The sequence below is a fragment of the Zea mays genome, chromosome 2 (assembly GCF_902167145.1).
Source record: "Zea mays cultivar B73 chromosome 2, Zm-B73-REFERENCE-NAM-5.0, whole genome shotgun sequence".
NCBI classification, from domain to species: Eukaryota; Viridiplantae; Streptophyta; class Magnoliopsida; order Poales; family Poaceae; genus Zea; species Zea mays.
In genome coordinates, this window is record NC_050097.1 from 1534063 (window position 1) to 1548909 (window position 14847).

Sequence of the window (14847 nt, forward strand, 5' to 3'; positions counted from 1 at the left end):
GGAATTAGATGCGAGGACGGGGAGGCCTTGGCGCCTTGCTTCCAACCGCTCGTGACGTGATCTTGCAACAGCCGCCCTCGCGGTGGCATTGCCTGGATATCGAGACTAGGGCTGGACAAAATAATTGCGGCTCGTCGGCTAGCTCGGTTCGTGGCCAGCTCGGCTCGGCTCGGATCGGCTTGTTTGAATTTTTTCACGAGCTGAGCTGGCATCCTAGCTCGATTCGTTAACGAGCCAGCTCGGTTTGTTAATGAGCCAGCTCGCGAGCTAAACGAGCTATCACATTTCAGCAAAACAAATCTATATACATATCATATATGTAACAATTGATGAATATGTTATATGTATGTGTGGTGTCTATAACCTATAAGTTAAACTAATGATTGATGAATTATGTCTATGTATGAAATTGGTCTATGCGAATATAAGTGTGGGTTAAACTGCTGAACATGTGTATGAATAGTGAATTGATGAGTGATGAGTTGTGTTAATTTGGTGTTATATTGATGTGGTCTATGAAACTATGAGTATAATTACTATTTTCTGTTGTTAAATTAGTTTGAAATTAACTAGAAATTGATTATTATACACATATTATTTTTTCTGCTCTGGCTCGCGAGCTAAACGAGCCAGCTCGAGCTCGTAAATGAGCCGAGCCGAGCTGACTCTGTGGCTCGCTACCTTAACGAGCCGAGCCGAGCCAGCTCGTTAGCTTAACGAGCCAGCTCGAGCTCGAACGAGCCGAGCTGGCTCGATATCCAGCCCTAATCGAGACCGAGTCGAGTTGACTCGTTTAGCTCACTGCAACAAAGAAAACAATATATATACAGACCAATATAATCAATTAATAATTAATTCTAAGTTAATTTAACACTCGAAAAGAGTAATAGTACTCATAATTTCATATAACACATGAATACAACATCTAATTAATACAGTTTATCACTTATTAGTTCATCTGTGAATGCCTTTTGTTTTGCTTACAAATGCTAGATCATTCGAGCTAACAAGCTTAACTCGAGCTGGCTTGTAACAAACCGAGCCAAGATACTAGCTTAACTTGTGACAAAACTAAAACAAGTCGAGAACGAGTTGACGAGCCACAAGTATTTTGTCTCTCGTGGCTCGAACCTGGCCACATCAGCCCTCGCCACACAAAATCCTGCTGGAAAGAAGAGGCGCGCATGTGCACGCACACCTTGCTTCCGCTGGTGATTTTGCGATGCCAATGCATAGGACGCCGGCCGAACTGATCACAACTGCCAAGGCCATTTATCCGATCCACCCGCAGATCAGCTACTAGCAAAAAGCTCACCCAACTGGCATTCCGCAACTGTGAGTCTGTGACAAGGACACGCTGGGAGCTGGTAGGCAAGGCAAAACCAAACTGATTTCTGTACTGAAATGTCTGCGTTCAGTTCCAAACAGTCTGTCTGTACCCACCCGTTCACTGGATGTAGGCGACGGTGCAGCCGTAGTTGAGAGGGCTCTCGTCCTCGAACCTGGCCACGCGAGGGTGCTTCCGGAGGACGTCAATGGCGCAGTCCTTCACCGCCCCGGTGCCCATGCCATGGACCACGAACAGCACCTGGTACGGCCTGCACGCGTCGACGGCCATGCGGAGCTCGAAGGCCGCCTCGCTGACCCGCTTACCGCGCAGATCCACCGTGTTCTTGGACGTCTGCACCACGGGGCCGAAGGAGACGTCCGTCGTCGTTGCCGATCGCTGCTTCGGTGTTCGGCCCTGCCGGAAACCAAACATGCATGGTCAGAGCACCATTGAAGCAAAACGCGACGAGCGTTTACAAGAAGACATGCCGACCGTTCCAATCCTCGATAGGTACTGGCAACGGCAGAGTTAGCGAAGGTTCATTCATGCATGCATGCATGCACGCACCACCAGCCTTGCATCATTGCTTGCATGGACCACATTATCCTAGGTCCAGCCTGTTCTTCCATGCTGCTGCACCTGCCCGAACTAAAGCCGGGCCAGGAATTTGCAGGCCAGAATCAATGCATTCTGCAGGGCTGAAGCTAACTTGGTTTCTCCCGACAATGCTATTGAAATACGCCACGCGTGGGAATGCCGGCAAAATCGACTAATAAACTGGTTGGTCCATATGCCATGAACATGGAGAGCAACTATTCCTAGCTTTAGTGAGAACTTTTTTTTTTCAATCACTGCTACCTTGAAGGCTTCAAACAGATTTTACCATATACGTATACGCTAGTAACAAATGTCATGGCTTGGTTAAAGGACACCTCAACATTCTGAACATACAAGTTCTTAGCACCATCTTATGCTTTGCATTAAGATTACCAATGCTGTAAACAGATACAGTATATTGAGATAATGATGCATCATACCTTTGCTTTTACAGAAGAGGAAGTTGTTGCCTCGTTATTTGTGCCTCTTTGAACCAGTTTTATCCTGCTTCTCTTGACTCGAACCTTTATCTTTCCGTATTGAACCATACAACTCTCATCTTCTCCGAGAGTTTCGACAACGGTAGCCATCGTTTCTCCTCCCAGCCCTTGAACATACACTTTGTCTCCAACTTGTGAGACGAACGAGATCCGGTTTTCATCGTCATCATCGAAAGCTATTTCGCTTGGCTGATGAGCGGCAACCACGGAAGCAGTGGCAGCCTCTGCTTTCCTCATTAGCGAATTGTATTGTTCAAGTTTTGAATTCTTTAGCTGAGCTTCAAAGTTCTTGATTATGGTGTCCATCCGATACTTCACAACCTTCAATTCCTGTTGTACCTTTTGGGTCTCTCTTGCTCTCAATGCAGCTACTCTGCTTTCGAGATCATCAGCTTCCAAGCGAATCTTCAAAGTGAAAATATACCAGGTTGGACTTAAAATGAGAAGGTGGCCATAAAAAAATGAGAGGAAGGGGAGAATCTATGTACATCACTGTTACAGAAATTTCATATCATTAAGAGTATAAGTACCTCATTGTACAACCCCTCAACCTGTGAAAGAACAGATGCAGCTTCATTTGCCTGGGATTCCAAAAGTTCTTTTTCATCAACGAGAGAATCATAAAGTAAACCTTGCCGCTCCTTTTGCTTATCAGGCAGTAGTTTCTCAACCCATTCTTGTGCGCGATCAAGCACTTTTTGATCAAAACCAATTGACTTTGCAATGCTAAGTGCATTGGAATTACCAGTACTGCCCCATAAGATTCGGTATGTTGGTTGTAGAGTTTCTACACAAAATTCCATTGCAGCATTCTCGAATCGGTTGTCAACTGACTGGAGCCGACTTAGATCAGCATAATGAGTTGTCACAATTGCTAAATTCACTCTACTTGCAAGATACTTCAAAATGCTGGTTGAAAGAGCTACACCTTCAGCTGGATCAGTGCCGCTGCCAATCTCATCAATTAGAACTAGAGAATCTTTTGATACCATTTCTACAATCTTGCGCAGACGTGATATGTGCCCACTGAATGTAGAGAGGCTGTGCTCCAGCGACTTCAATCCAAAAAATAGTTTTCATCAATGAGCTTATTGTCCCACAAGTGACTAGCGAAATTCTCATCAAAGGACAGAGACTACCTGGTGATCACCAATATCTGCAAGAACCTGATCGAACCATGGAATCCTAGGCCTTCCTTTGGCTGGGAAGAATATACCAGCTTTTGACATAAGCGAGGACAGCCCCAAGGTCTTCATAGTGGCAGTTTTGCCTCCAGTGTTAGGTCCAGAGATCACAACTATCCTTGCATTCTTTTTTACCCACATGTCCAATGGAACAGGCATTTCAGATGCTTCTGTAGTTGATTCTTCTGCCATAAGAGACTGTTCAAGTAGAAGAGGATGGCGAATGCCCTCAATATAAATTGAATAGTCATTGCACTGGTCTGATTGGCTAATGGTATAACTATCAGTGAAGGTTGGTCTGACACTGTTTGTCCATAGGGCATACGACCCTCTAGCACAAGCAAGGTCCAATTCCAAAACATTGTCCATCAAATTTCTGATCTTCAGTTGGGAGTCTGCAATCATTGAGGTAAGCAAGCTCAATACTACCAGTTCCTCTGCTCTCTCCTCTCCTGAGAGTTTAACTTCCCTGTTGTTGAGCTCAACAGCATCCTGTGGCTCCATAAAGTATGTTGCGCCAGAGCCACTGGAACTTAGAACGATTCCACCAGGCATCAAATGCTTGTGTGAAGCTTTCACACCAACACACATCCTAGAACGGCGCTTGGTGACCAGAGGGTTATCAATCCCACCTGCTAGAAAAATCTTTGCAGCTGTATCTTTTAGTAGAGATTCTAACATTTCGATGTTCCTCCTCCTTTCTCGGCGGATTATCTCTAGTTTTTTGCTTGCCCGATCCAGGACAAGAGAAAGGGTGGAATCAAGGCAAAACTCTATCCTTTGAACAAGCTCAGTTAAGAAGTCACAACCTTGTAGTATATCTACAAGAGAAGAGTACCTGCAGGAGAACAAATAGAATTTTTTTTTTGAATCTGAAAATAAGAACCAACAAATATTTATAGACTCTTGTAATGTGTAAGAATACGTGAACAGTAACCGGTGAATTATCAGCACTATGGTTTCCATTCCATCCACAAAGCTATGACAAAACTAATATCGACTATCCATAATACACAGTCACAATGATCAAACAAAAAGATACTACTAACGCCTGATGATGGCATGTTTCAATGCCGTCCAATTCATCAGCAAGCACCAAAGCGATTCCTCACCTTCCATCCGGCATTTCATCGGCAAGCCTCTTCAACTGGTGGAACACTGCCCGCACGGCACGGATGCTGCGCCCAACTGCGCAAAGCTCCCTCACCGCCAGCGCGCGGCCCGCGACCGCCGCAGCGACGAGCGCGGACACGTCCTCGACGCCGCCGAAATCGAGCGGCGTCGGAAGCAGCACCGCCGCCGCCGTCTGGTCGATCAGCCTCTCGCTCTCCTCCCGGCTCCGCCCGACGGGGACGCGCCCTCCCTCGCAGGCGGCGCGGCCCGCAGCAGTGGCGGTGAAGTGGGCCAGCCGCTCGCACACGCCGCCCCACTCCAGTGCTGACTCCGTCTCCAGGCGTATCTGCCTGGTCTCCGGCGCCTCCGGTGAGGAGCGAGATGGTAGGTTGTAGGAGGAGGCTTCGGTGGCCGCCGCTGTGAGCCGTCGCGGCTGCTGACGACGTGGGATCTGCATGAAGCCGCGCGTGCGGTGGGAGGGCCTCGAGGAGAGGGTCACTGGGAGGAGAAGGGCAAGCGTACCTGTGGCAGCCATGGATGGCGGACGTGGATGCCCCGTTCGCTTACTTCCGCTTCCGCCCGGGAGACGGAGGGAGGTCCACACCGAAGGACTGCTTCCCACCGACCTTATCCAAAGGAGATTTTTACATTATAAAACACGGCACGGTGGGCTTCAACGAAATGGAAGTGCTCAGAAGGAATTCGACGATTTGGAAACCCACACAACACATAGTCACCACACAGTCGCTGATATGGACAGGGATTCTCTCTTATATACGACAGACAGAGATTTAGCTGCTAGAGATAACGCCATCAGCTAATTGTGACCTTTCTTTCACCTTTGCCGTCAGCTACTCGTGCATTTTCAGATTTAGTTTTCTACTGTGCCCGCAGCTTTGTGAGCCCTATAATTTATGTGATAGGCCTCCCTGCTTGTGAGTTTGTTCTGGGGCTTAAGTTTTATAATTCAAGTGGTTCATCAAAGCTTGTGGCAAGTAGAAAGTTCAGGATTTTATCATTCTGCTGTTTCTCTAGTCTACCCACTCTCTTCCCTTCGGTACTGGGAGGAACCGCAGAGTAGACATCATTCAGTTAGTGAACAAAATCAGATTCAAAAATCAAGTTTTATGTGCACATTTTCTATTCTACACATGCAAACTTGATGTTTGGACACACACAAACCTGAAATTCATGTGCACATTTTCTGTTCTACACAGAACTGAAACCAAACACACACGGACCTTCTCACACACACAAGGAATACACTGAAACAAGCATATTGTTTTAGTCCTCCGGCACACTAAAACAAACACAGATCTTGGTGGAGCTCCGTTCTTCAGTTCTACTGCTGCCTGTGAGCACTGATCTTCAATTTCTTCCTGGGGAATACACATATCTTGGTGCACATTTTCCGGTCGGCTCCAGCTGCAATGCAGGGGATGGGGAATGGGGAGAATAGGTCACAACAGCTAGTACTCCTAGCCGATCTCCACCCAGCCAGCACTGCAATGTGGACGGCACCTAGCATCTATTGGAGAGAATGGGAAGGAAGAAGAGAGAAGGAGAGCTGATCTTCAGGAGGAACTCATGGGCGACAACGCCGGGAGCAGTGACGGCGTTGCGGACGACAGCCATGCTCACACAGACTAATCCTCACGGCGGAGGATTAAGCTGTGTCCAGCGCGCCTTAGAGAGAATCCATGTCTATACCAGCGTCTGCACATCGTGTGGGTTTTTAAATCATCGAATCTCTTCCGACGTCTTCGTTTCGTCGAAGCCGAGCGAGTCGTGTTTTATAATGGCAAAAATCTCTATCCAAAGAGAGCCTTGAAAAAAACACCTCCAGAATTTGCTCTTTATTATTTGCAGTATAATAAAACACCTCCCCAATTTGCTCCGCACCGACCAGCTGACTGCGTGCGAACCGAATAGCGCGCCGCCGCCGCTCCCTCTCCACCTCTATTTTCTGCCCCTCGCCTCCCCCATACCGGGGCCCGGTAACCAGCATCCCTCGGCAGCCGCTGCCGACCGATCCGTGTCCGTGCGAGACGCGGGAGGGATTGGCGCCGGAGGCTGACCGGGATGTTCTCCGGCGACTGGACGCCGCCGTGCGGCAGCTGCTGCACCAAGAAATACGCGAGCCTCGTGCAGATCCCATGTCAGTGCCTCCGTTCACCTTCCCCCCACCGCGAAAGGGGATCATTTGGTCGTTTTGCTCCACTCTAACGGGTCATCTCTTCTCCTCTCCTCTCGGTTCTGTCATTTGGTTTTCATTTACAGGGAGGGTGTTCTGCAAGAAGGGGTGCAACGCGGACGGCGACACCTGGGACGAGTGTGAGTATCAGAGTATACTTGATGTCATCCCCTGGACTGAGCTATTTTTGGAGCTATATTGTTTGATTTCAGAATTGCTTGCTCTGTTTCTATGTCGATTAAGAATTCATCGTTAGCAGTAGGTATCCTTGTCTCCTGTCATAGTGTCTGTCTGCCTCTGGTAACGTGTGTATGGTATTGCGTCTTCTCGAGGCTGTAGCGACTTACTCATTATCAACTCCTCAGGCATAGGAAAATGTACTGAAATATGCTACAAAGATCCGGTGTTAGAAGATCGCCAGTGGAGCGCTTACATTGACCGATCTCCAGGGCAGGATAGTTACTCTTTGGTGAGTCCATCATTCTATTGTTTGATCTGGTTACATCATGTAGAAATTATTATATAAACCAAACATTTACCATCTATTATGGTTATTGCTGCCCATCTACAAACACAACTTTCCAGCTGTTATCATATTGAACATGCTCCTTACAAAATCAAGTTTAGAGGAGCGCATGGTTAGGGGAAAAAATGGATAACTGATCCAATTTTGGACTATTTTATGCAGTCATTGGAGTTGTTCTTGGCTAATATAGTTATTTTTTAATATCTCGTTATTGTGTGATTTGCATAAGCATGGCACTGGAGGCATTTTTTAGTATGAAGTGCGTAAGGCTATAACTATGTTTGGTATTTGTGATGGATTATGTAACCCCTTATACATTTTAAAATTTATATGCTGAATGGAACCATGAAGTAGTTATCCCTTTCTTAAATAGCATAAATGCAGCGATGTTTCAACATATTTACAGGCATAATGACAGTAGAATGTAGTCAGTTTCAGTAGATCTCACGGGTAGATTTGTTGGTTGAATAAATTCTGGATGGTATACTAATTTCAGTCTGATGGACTTCATTTTCGCCTATGTTAACTATCATATGTCGATTTATTAATAATTCGGTGACAACAGATAACCCAATTTAATACAGATATTGGAGAAATATATAGTACCTGTGAATTCATATGTTTTGATGCCCTGACTGTATTTTCATGCTGAAGGGACCGATGTGGTATTAAACTTTTTTGGTGTTGATTCGCAACAACAACCATAGCTGTTGAGATTTTTCAAGAGAATACTAATCAAGTTCATGTTGTAAATTATTGTTTGTGTTGCATATTGTATGTGACATACCGACAAGTTTCTTTATTCAATGTTTTTGACAAAGTCAGTTTTTCGTGCAGGAATGCTTCAATGCTTGTGTGTCTGGCTGTGGATTCAGAGTATGTTAAATATTCGAAGGCACCATATCTTTTATGTGTGCTGCATCTTGGAGCTCTTTTATATGTGCTGCATCTATACTGATCACTATGTTCCCACTATCCATGAGAAATCTAACTAGTCATATTCTATTGTTGTGTGGCAGTTTGACATCCCAACGGAGAAGGTCGAAGAAATCAAGCCCAATAGGCCATCCAAACCATCAGCTCCTGAACCTGAAGTGAAACAAACTAGGAATGCAGATTGTAATGAAGATGTGCCGTGCACGTCAGCCTAGTTTGAGTGTTGGCGTGCCTCAAATTTTGTAAAGCCAATGTGTTTCTCCGTTGTATTTCTACTCGTCCTATTTTCCCATGGAAAACTCACGGGAAACTTTATCTAGCTTAGCTCTAGTTTGGAAACTCAAATCCCTTCGTGGATGAAAGGGGTTTGAGGGACAAATTAGTTTATTTTTATCTTAATCCCTTCCAATCCCCGGGTGATTTGAGTTTACAAACTAGCCTTTAGAGTAAAGATTTACCACATTGGCAATGAAAGATGATGGCCTGGGAACTAGGTGAAGATTTACTGCATTGGTGGTGATAAGTGAGCCTGACCCTGATGAGTATAGTAATTCGACGATGTAATGTGCATAAGTAACGGGGTCTTGAGTTTATATTCCATGCATCACATATTGTTTGGATCACCACCGCCGATCCCACATTGCGCAGTTGTGGCGGTTGAATCGGCCGCCGCAGCTTAGGCAGGGTGCTGGAGGTCAAGGTCCAAACATGTCATGTATCTTTCAGTTCAATCATCCTTGCGTGCCAGCACCTAGCAATGGCATTGACAGAAATGTTTGCATTTCACTTGCATATTTTGACCAATCAGGTATAGATTAATAGATGACAATTCCAGGACAAAAAACTACAGTGCAAGATGAGCAAAATGCTGACCACAAATCCTCAAACTCAAAAGTTGGATAAAATGCATCCCCCAAATGTCAGAAATGCGAGCGACCTCCATGTTTTGGAAAATATTCCCGAACTTCTAAAAATTTGAAGAGACATTATAGGGATAGATTAGGACATAAGGAACACAAATAAAGGAGCCGTTTGAGAGGGCTCTGGCATCTCTGAAAATGGCTATGGCTCCAGCTCCTCTAAAGAAGTAGCTCCTCAACAGAAGCCCGTGTTTTTTGCAAATCGTTTAGCAAAACGGCTCCTCTTATATTAGTTTTGTATTATTTAATTTGGAGTAAAACGATCTCGCTGCCAGCTGCATCAGCACATGGACGACCAGTGCTTTGCTCACCGTGCAACCTTCTTGAATCACAGCATGGGGGTGGCTTCGAGAGAGGTGTTTGCTCGGGGAGAGACGCAGCGCTCATATGTGGAGCCGTGGAGAGCCAAAAATTTGAGCTCCGCTCTTAACCATATTCTGGCTCCTGCTCAAGAGCTGTTTTGCAAGGTACCGTTTGGGAGAGCTTCAACGAGGAGCCGGTACTGAAGCTGCGCGGGAGCCCTCCCAAGTCCCAAACGCCCTCCCAAACGGCCACAAAATATTTAGAAGGGCCAATTCCCTGTATGCCACTGGAAAATATACTCATCCCTTGTATGCCACTGGCCCCACATGTCATAGACACCAAAAATTATACCTATATGCCACTGAGTGGCACACAAGGGATGAGTATAAAATCTGATGGCATACCAGGAATTTTCTCTATTTAGAACTCATGAAAAAAATTCTAATCTTTCAAAAAAAATACAGTTTTAGAAAGATGTCAAAATATCCTGAAAAACATTAGAAAACAAGAAGGTTTAGGGCCCCTTTGGCAGGGCTCTGGCTTCTCCAAAAACGGCTTTGGCTCTGGCTAACGAGGTAAAGTCACTTTTTTAGATGAGCCAAAGCCATTCTGAAAAATCATTTGGCAAAACGGCTTATAGGTTGTTTTTCAGTACTAGGAGAAGGGCGTCGCACATCACCAGTAGGAGGGCGTGAGCTGAAGCCGGATGAGCCACTTTTTTTGGCTCATGCCCTCTAGTTCATTTTGGAAAAGCACTTCACTGGTGAAGCCATTTGAAAAAGAGGTGTTTAACACAACTTTTGCATGAGCCAGAGCCGAAGCTGAAAAATAAGCCCTACCAAAGGGGCCTTAGTCAATGTTTAGATTTTAGAAGTGTCTTAGAAACTCTCAACAATAAATATATCAGATGAGTCTCTTGATTTCCGTGGAATATTTTTTAAATGCAACTTGACACCGATCAGAATAACTTATTTTTCCCCTTCGTTTCTAGATGTAAATTTAGTTTTTGAAAGCTTCTAGAAATATTTTCACAAACTCCAAATTTTTTGGGAAAAATGTCCATGGTCTAGATTTACAATTTTTTGTTTTAAAAATAAAATAGCTGGTATCCATTCCAGAGAACATCTACTGAGGTCTAGATAGGGAATTATGCAAACAACGAAGACCCTAAAAAAACCAAACGAACTCCGGGTTATTCATTTTCATTTCTGGTTCAAGTATGGTACACCTTTAGTTGTCGCAGCTACAAAGTAACATGATCAACCATTTCTTACCCACTTCTGCGAAAGACAGTATGCTACATGTCCATGCTGAATGCCCCCTTGGAATGCTCCAAATGATCAAAACAAACTTTTCTGTGTGTGAATCACATTCCGACTGCAAAATGCCCTCAGAACATTGGGGGCCCAATCTACTGGGAACCTATTTTACCCCAATATTGGCACTAAAAGTTCACGCCCAATAAAATACAGCAATATCTTTAGAAATTTAATTCAAAAACAAATGAAGTGTAAAAATCGATGTTGGAGAATCTGGCTAATCTTCCTCCATTGGCACTTGTGGTACGTCCCATTTGTCTTCCTCGATAGGCTTGGTAATGACGGAGATAGGTGACAGTAAGAAAACATGTTAAAGAAATAACCAGACTTGAATCAAAATTCTAATTGCATTAATTACAACATTTTTTGTTCAGCTAATATAGTATATGTATGCAAGGTAAAGATCATAACAAGCTCCACTGAAAGGATATAAGTATGCAAATTTGTATCTTTTTCACCCCTGTTGCAGCTCCCTCGAAGCTCCCTTCGAATTTCTGGAGTAACCTGTTTAGAGAGGGTTCATGTTTCAAGCATTAGCACATGTCAGTTAACTAAGAAATCCAGTAAATGGTGCTTTGATATTCATGAGTATGTAAAGTGGCATACCAAATAGTGTTTCTGGTGATCCAACAAACGTGCAAGTTTCTCCTTATCCTTTTTCTCTAACTCGTTCTTGTATCTGTCACGAAGTTATTAGTGTAAAATGCATGACTAAAGCAGTGAAAGAGTGAGCAAAGACACTTGGTGAATGAACACCAGCAATCAATTCAGTCATGAACTCATAACTGCAACTATGAGGCTTGGGCCTCACACAATAAAGAACATGTTCAAACTATATAACCACACTTCCAACAGGAAAAATTCGAGGTGACTACTTTGTTCCAGAGAATACAAGGACGTGCAGATGATGGAAGAGGGAATTCAAATAGCACCTTTCATATTTGAAGCATGGAAGGTTTTTGGCAGCATGCCACAAATAAAAGGATTACGTGTTTCGAATCAAAGAAAAAATGCTTTGAAGTCTGCACATCCATCACTAACCTTTCCACAAATGCAAGCAGTGATTGATGCCATATAACAGGCATGATCCTCTCATCATCAACAAAACGCATGAAATGGGCAAGCACTGCATCAAGTGCACGGTATGGCAAAGCATATTTCTTGTCTAGAAATAGCTTGATGAAGTAACTGCAAGAGAGATTAGGTTACAGCATTCTCAAGGTGACTAAGAACAATACAGTATACTAGAACTACTGTGAACTTTCTGCATCAGACACATTTTAACAGCTGTAATAAAGATGTAAGATGCATGTCAACACATTATGTGGCTAGTTAAACAAAAAAATCACTATAGATAACTGATAGTTTCTGATGAAAAGGTTGCATTTTAGCAAAACAATCTCTGGACAAAACGATGCAGTACTATTAAACAATGCAAAGAGAATAGAAGTAGGTTGTGGCTTACTCACCTTGTAGTGCCACAGTACTCCATCTCTGCTAGTTTTACTAGAGCTACACTGCATTCAAATGCACAGTAGAAGATAAGACACTAACTCAGAATTATCTTGGAAACGAATCCTATTAATATTCAGCTGACCTTGCATGGAGAAATGGAATGGAAACTTTCTGGATAATACTCCCAATAATCACTGCTTCGCGTAGGGTGCAATTCCTTTCCTGCAATTACGATAAGCTATAAAGTGAACACGAAAAGGGGAAAGCTATGTTCCATTTGTGCATCAAGAGTCAAGACTTCAATACAACTACAGGGAAAATGGACAAAATAGGTGTTTAAATAAAAACACGATATTTGGGGGAGAATAAACAGCTGCCAATCAATCTTTCAGATTTTCAAAACAATGTGTTGTACATCTAACTGCTTTCATTAACCGATCATCAGGAAATGCTATTTGCAAGAATATTAATAACATTATGCAATGTAACCATAAAAGAGATGCAACCATTCACCAACAGAGTAAGCGTTTGAGATATCAGGACAAAGGAAACGGATAGGCCCTATGTTCAACTAATGCTGCTCTCGAGAACAATTACCCGACAGAGTGGTAGCAAAATTCCCTTGTTAAATGCCGCGGGCTTATAAAGGGCCTTCTTCAGCGACTGGTAGAGTGCAAAATGCAGCCTCTTGTTCTTCCTTATGTCATTTCGAACACGGGGTAGCAAAATGGCTTCATAGAACCGCTCAGCATTCTTTGTGTTCATGTTCGAAGAGAAGAGGCGTGTTGCTTGATACACGGCATTAGGAGACCAATTCTCTGGCTCCGTTAGCTGCACAACATCTGCCCAGCACTCCATCGATGGTATGCGCTTGAAGGCTTTCGGAATTTTCCCACTCGTGTACCGGCTTAAGAACTTCCCAACCCTACAGATGAAAAAACAATCAGTACTGCATAGAAATATGCAATGCTTCTTTACATTACTGAAAGTAAGAAAGAGGAAATCACATACTCTTTATAAAGTTCAATAATGCTGTTGTCCAATTTTACACGAGGTCGTCCTTCTGTTCAAGTAAAAACAGCAATCAGGAATTGCACGAACAACAATTGCTGTATATTGGCATTCGCCAACACATTTAACTCTACTCATACCACAACAGCAGTTAAAGCTACTTCAAGATAGCTCTCGGTTTGGTAAACGGACTGCAATTCCAATTACGGGATAACAGTTCAAGAAGCATACCACCAGTTGCGACCTCGGCGTCCTTCTCCCTGATCTTCTGGAGAATGATATCGCCAAGGGTGCGCTCGGCAGCTTTGTCCTTTGACATGAAAGCAGCGAGGGCCTTCTCGTCCTCCTCGTTGATCTCCACCTAACAACGCCACAAAGCCAGCAAATTAGCATCTCAGGCATAAGCTCAGCCACCGACAATACGTTACACTTTTAGTCTTGCAAGCCACGCACCTCACCGCCATCGTACTCGCTCAGCGCGTCAAACCCGTCGAACTCATCGACGTCGTCCCCCTCATTCTCGCCGTCGGCGGCGGGGACGGGAAACGAGGACGACGTGGACGGCCCCGCGGTCGCCTCGACGGCTGAGGGTCGCTGTTCGTCGCTGGAGTCGGCGCGCATCTCCTCTTCCTGCTGCTTGCGCGCCTCGCGGAGGATCTTGGCGCTGAGAGAGGGCGGGATGGACGCTTCCTCGTCCGCCTGGTGCTGCTTGGTGGCGCCCGATCGGCGGCGCTTCGAGGCTTCGGCGACAGCGTCGGCATCGGCTCCCAGCGGGAGGCGGTGCTTCGTCGGCTTCTCGGAGCCGGACTTGCGCTTCTTCCCCGCCATGTCTTCGCGGACTGGGAGCTCTCTCGCTGGGTTGGCGGCGGAGGAAGAGGGGGGAAGCGTCGAGGCGACGGCGGGAGCCGGGACTGGGAGTGCTAAAACCCTAGTCGAATCGGGCCGGATGCGAGGTCGGAGGCTCGGAGCGGCTTTTTGGGCCTTTTTGTTTGACTGGCGATGGCAGGGGGTAAGGTAACTGGGGGCTAAGGTAATTAATGTGCACACAAAACAATCCTTATATCCACTAGAGAAATAATATCTCATACTCGTACTCACTGTCTATCATACATATATAATTACTAGTTAGGTGCCCGTACGTTACGACGGCACGCAAAATATTCGATAAAACATTGGTGCATAACGATTATATGAAAGCGAACGAATATGCTTTTGTGTGAACCCCAGAAAAGAATTGCAATACAACAATGAACAAATGGCATACGATTATACGGGGAACAATACGCTAAAACAGATGGACACCAGAAGGAATGTTGCATAGACTTCTGACAATGAAACCATACGGATACACACTACTAACTACAATATAACAAGGCATAACCATCACGGGTAGTGGATACACATCGGATAACCATACTCGCTAACATTACAATAGACATAATCATTTGAATATAAAAAT

At 44.7% G+C, this 14847-nt stretch overlaps 3 protein-coding genes across 3 annotated transcripts; 1 reads left to right on the top strand and 2 right to left on the bottom strand.

Annotated features, from left to right (window-relative positions):
* Positions 1-866: 866 nt before the first annotated feature.
* LOC103645753 (endonuclease MutS2) lies at positions 867-5459 on the bottom strand. The gene is given in 7 exon segments (XM_008670455.4): positions 867-1744; positions 2368-2832; positions 2958-3482; positions 3567-4449; positions 4724-4998; positions 5000-5175; positions 5247-5459. Coding segments are annotated over 7 exon segments (2634 nt in total). The 5' UTR covers positions 5260-5459; the 3' UTR covers positions 867-1447.
* A 1190-nt stretch (positions 5460-6649) lies between these two features.
* LOC103645754 (uncharacterized) lies at positions 6650-8787 on the top strand. Its single transcript, NM_001301489.1, has 5 exons — positions 6650-6882; positions 7005-7058; positions 7284-7387; positions 8282-8320; positions 8464-8787. The coding sequence occupies exons 1-5, from the start codon at positions 6807-6809 to the stop codon at positions 8593-8595; spliced, it is 405 nt and encodes a 134-aa protein (NP_001288418.1). The 5' UTR covers positions 6650-6806; the 3' UTR covers positions 8596-8787.
* Positions 8788-10775: 1988 nt separating this feature from the next.
* Positions 10776-14323, bottom strand: LOC100274326 (uncharacterized). The gene is given in 10 exon segments (NM_001148689.1): positions 10776-11219; positions 11354-11426; positions 11529-11601; positions 11964-12110; positions 12392-12439; positions 12520-12599; positions 12975-13302; positions 13389-13440; positions 13620-13749; positions 13842-14323. Coding segments are annotated over 10 exon segments (1386 nt in total). The 5' UTR covers positions 14217-14323; the 3' UTR covers positions 10776-11139.
* Positions 14324-14847: the final 524 nt, after the last annotated feature.